Below are 408 nucleotides of genomic sequence, written 5' to 3' on the forward strand. Positions count from 1 at the left end.
GCATGATATATTGCTGCTGCATGCACTGCGGTAGTTACTTATGCCACCAGCTGCTGTCTGTATCCATGACGGTGAGCTGCTGCAGCTGCTGTTTGCTGCCAGCAGCAGCAGCAGCAACAGCTCGCAGCAGCGGAGCAGCAGCAGCAAGCATCCAGCTGCGGCTACCAAAAGCAAGAAAATGAGGGTGGTTAGCTACAGACCTTCTGTTTAATACAAAAGGAATATAAACCACAAACCGATGCAGCTCAGGCTGCTGCTGCTGCTGCTGCTGCTGCTGCTGCTGCTGCTGCTGTTGCTGCTGCTGCTGTTGCTGCTGAGGATGTTGAGTGGTAGAGTCGGGGGTGAGGGGCTGCTGCTGCTGCTGCCGCCGCGATATCCTGCTGCTCTTGCTGTTCGAGTGCTGCAACC

The 408-nt window shown here is 55.9% G+C and overlaps 1 protein-coding gene across 1 annotated transcript in view; it reads right to left on the reverse strand.

Annotated features, from left to right (window-relative positions):
• Positions 1 to 34: 34 nt before the first annotated feature.
• EMH_0023610 (uncharacterized protein) overlaps positions 35 to 408 on the reverse strand; it is a gene marked incomplete at both ends in the record, with an annotated part of 774 nt that continues 400 nt past the window's right edge. The window contains one exon of the mRNA XM_013502165.1: positions 35 to 406. Coding sequence (XP_013357619.1) covers positions 35 to 406 — 372 coding nt within the window. The remainder of the gene's footprint in view (positions 407 to 408) is intronic.

This window comes from Eimeria mitis, genomic scaffold (genome assembly GCF_000499745.2).
Source record: "Eimeria mitis Houghton genomic scaffold, Emh_scaff842, whole genome shotgun sequence".
Classification (NCBI taxonomy): Eukaryota; Apicomplexa; class Conoidasida; order Eucoccidiorida; family Eimeriidae; genus Eimeria; species Eimeria mitis.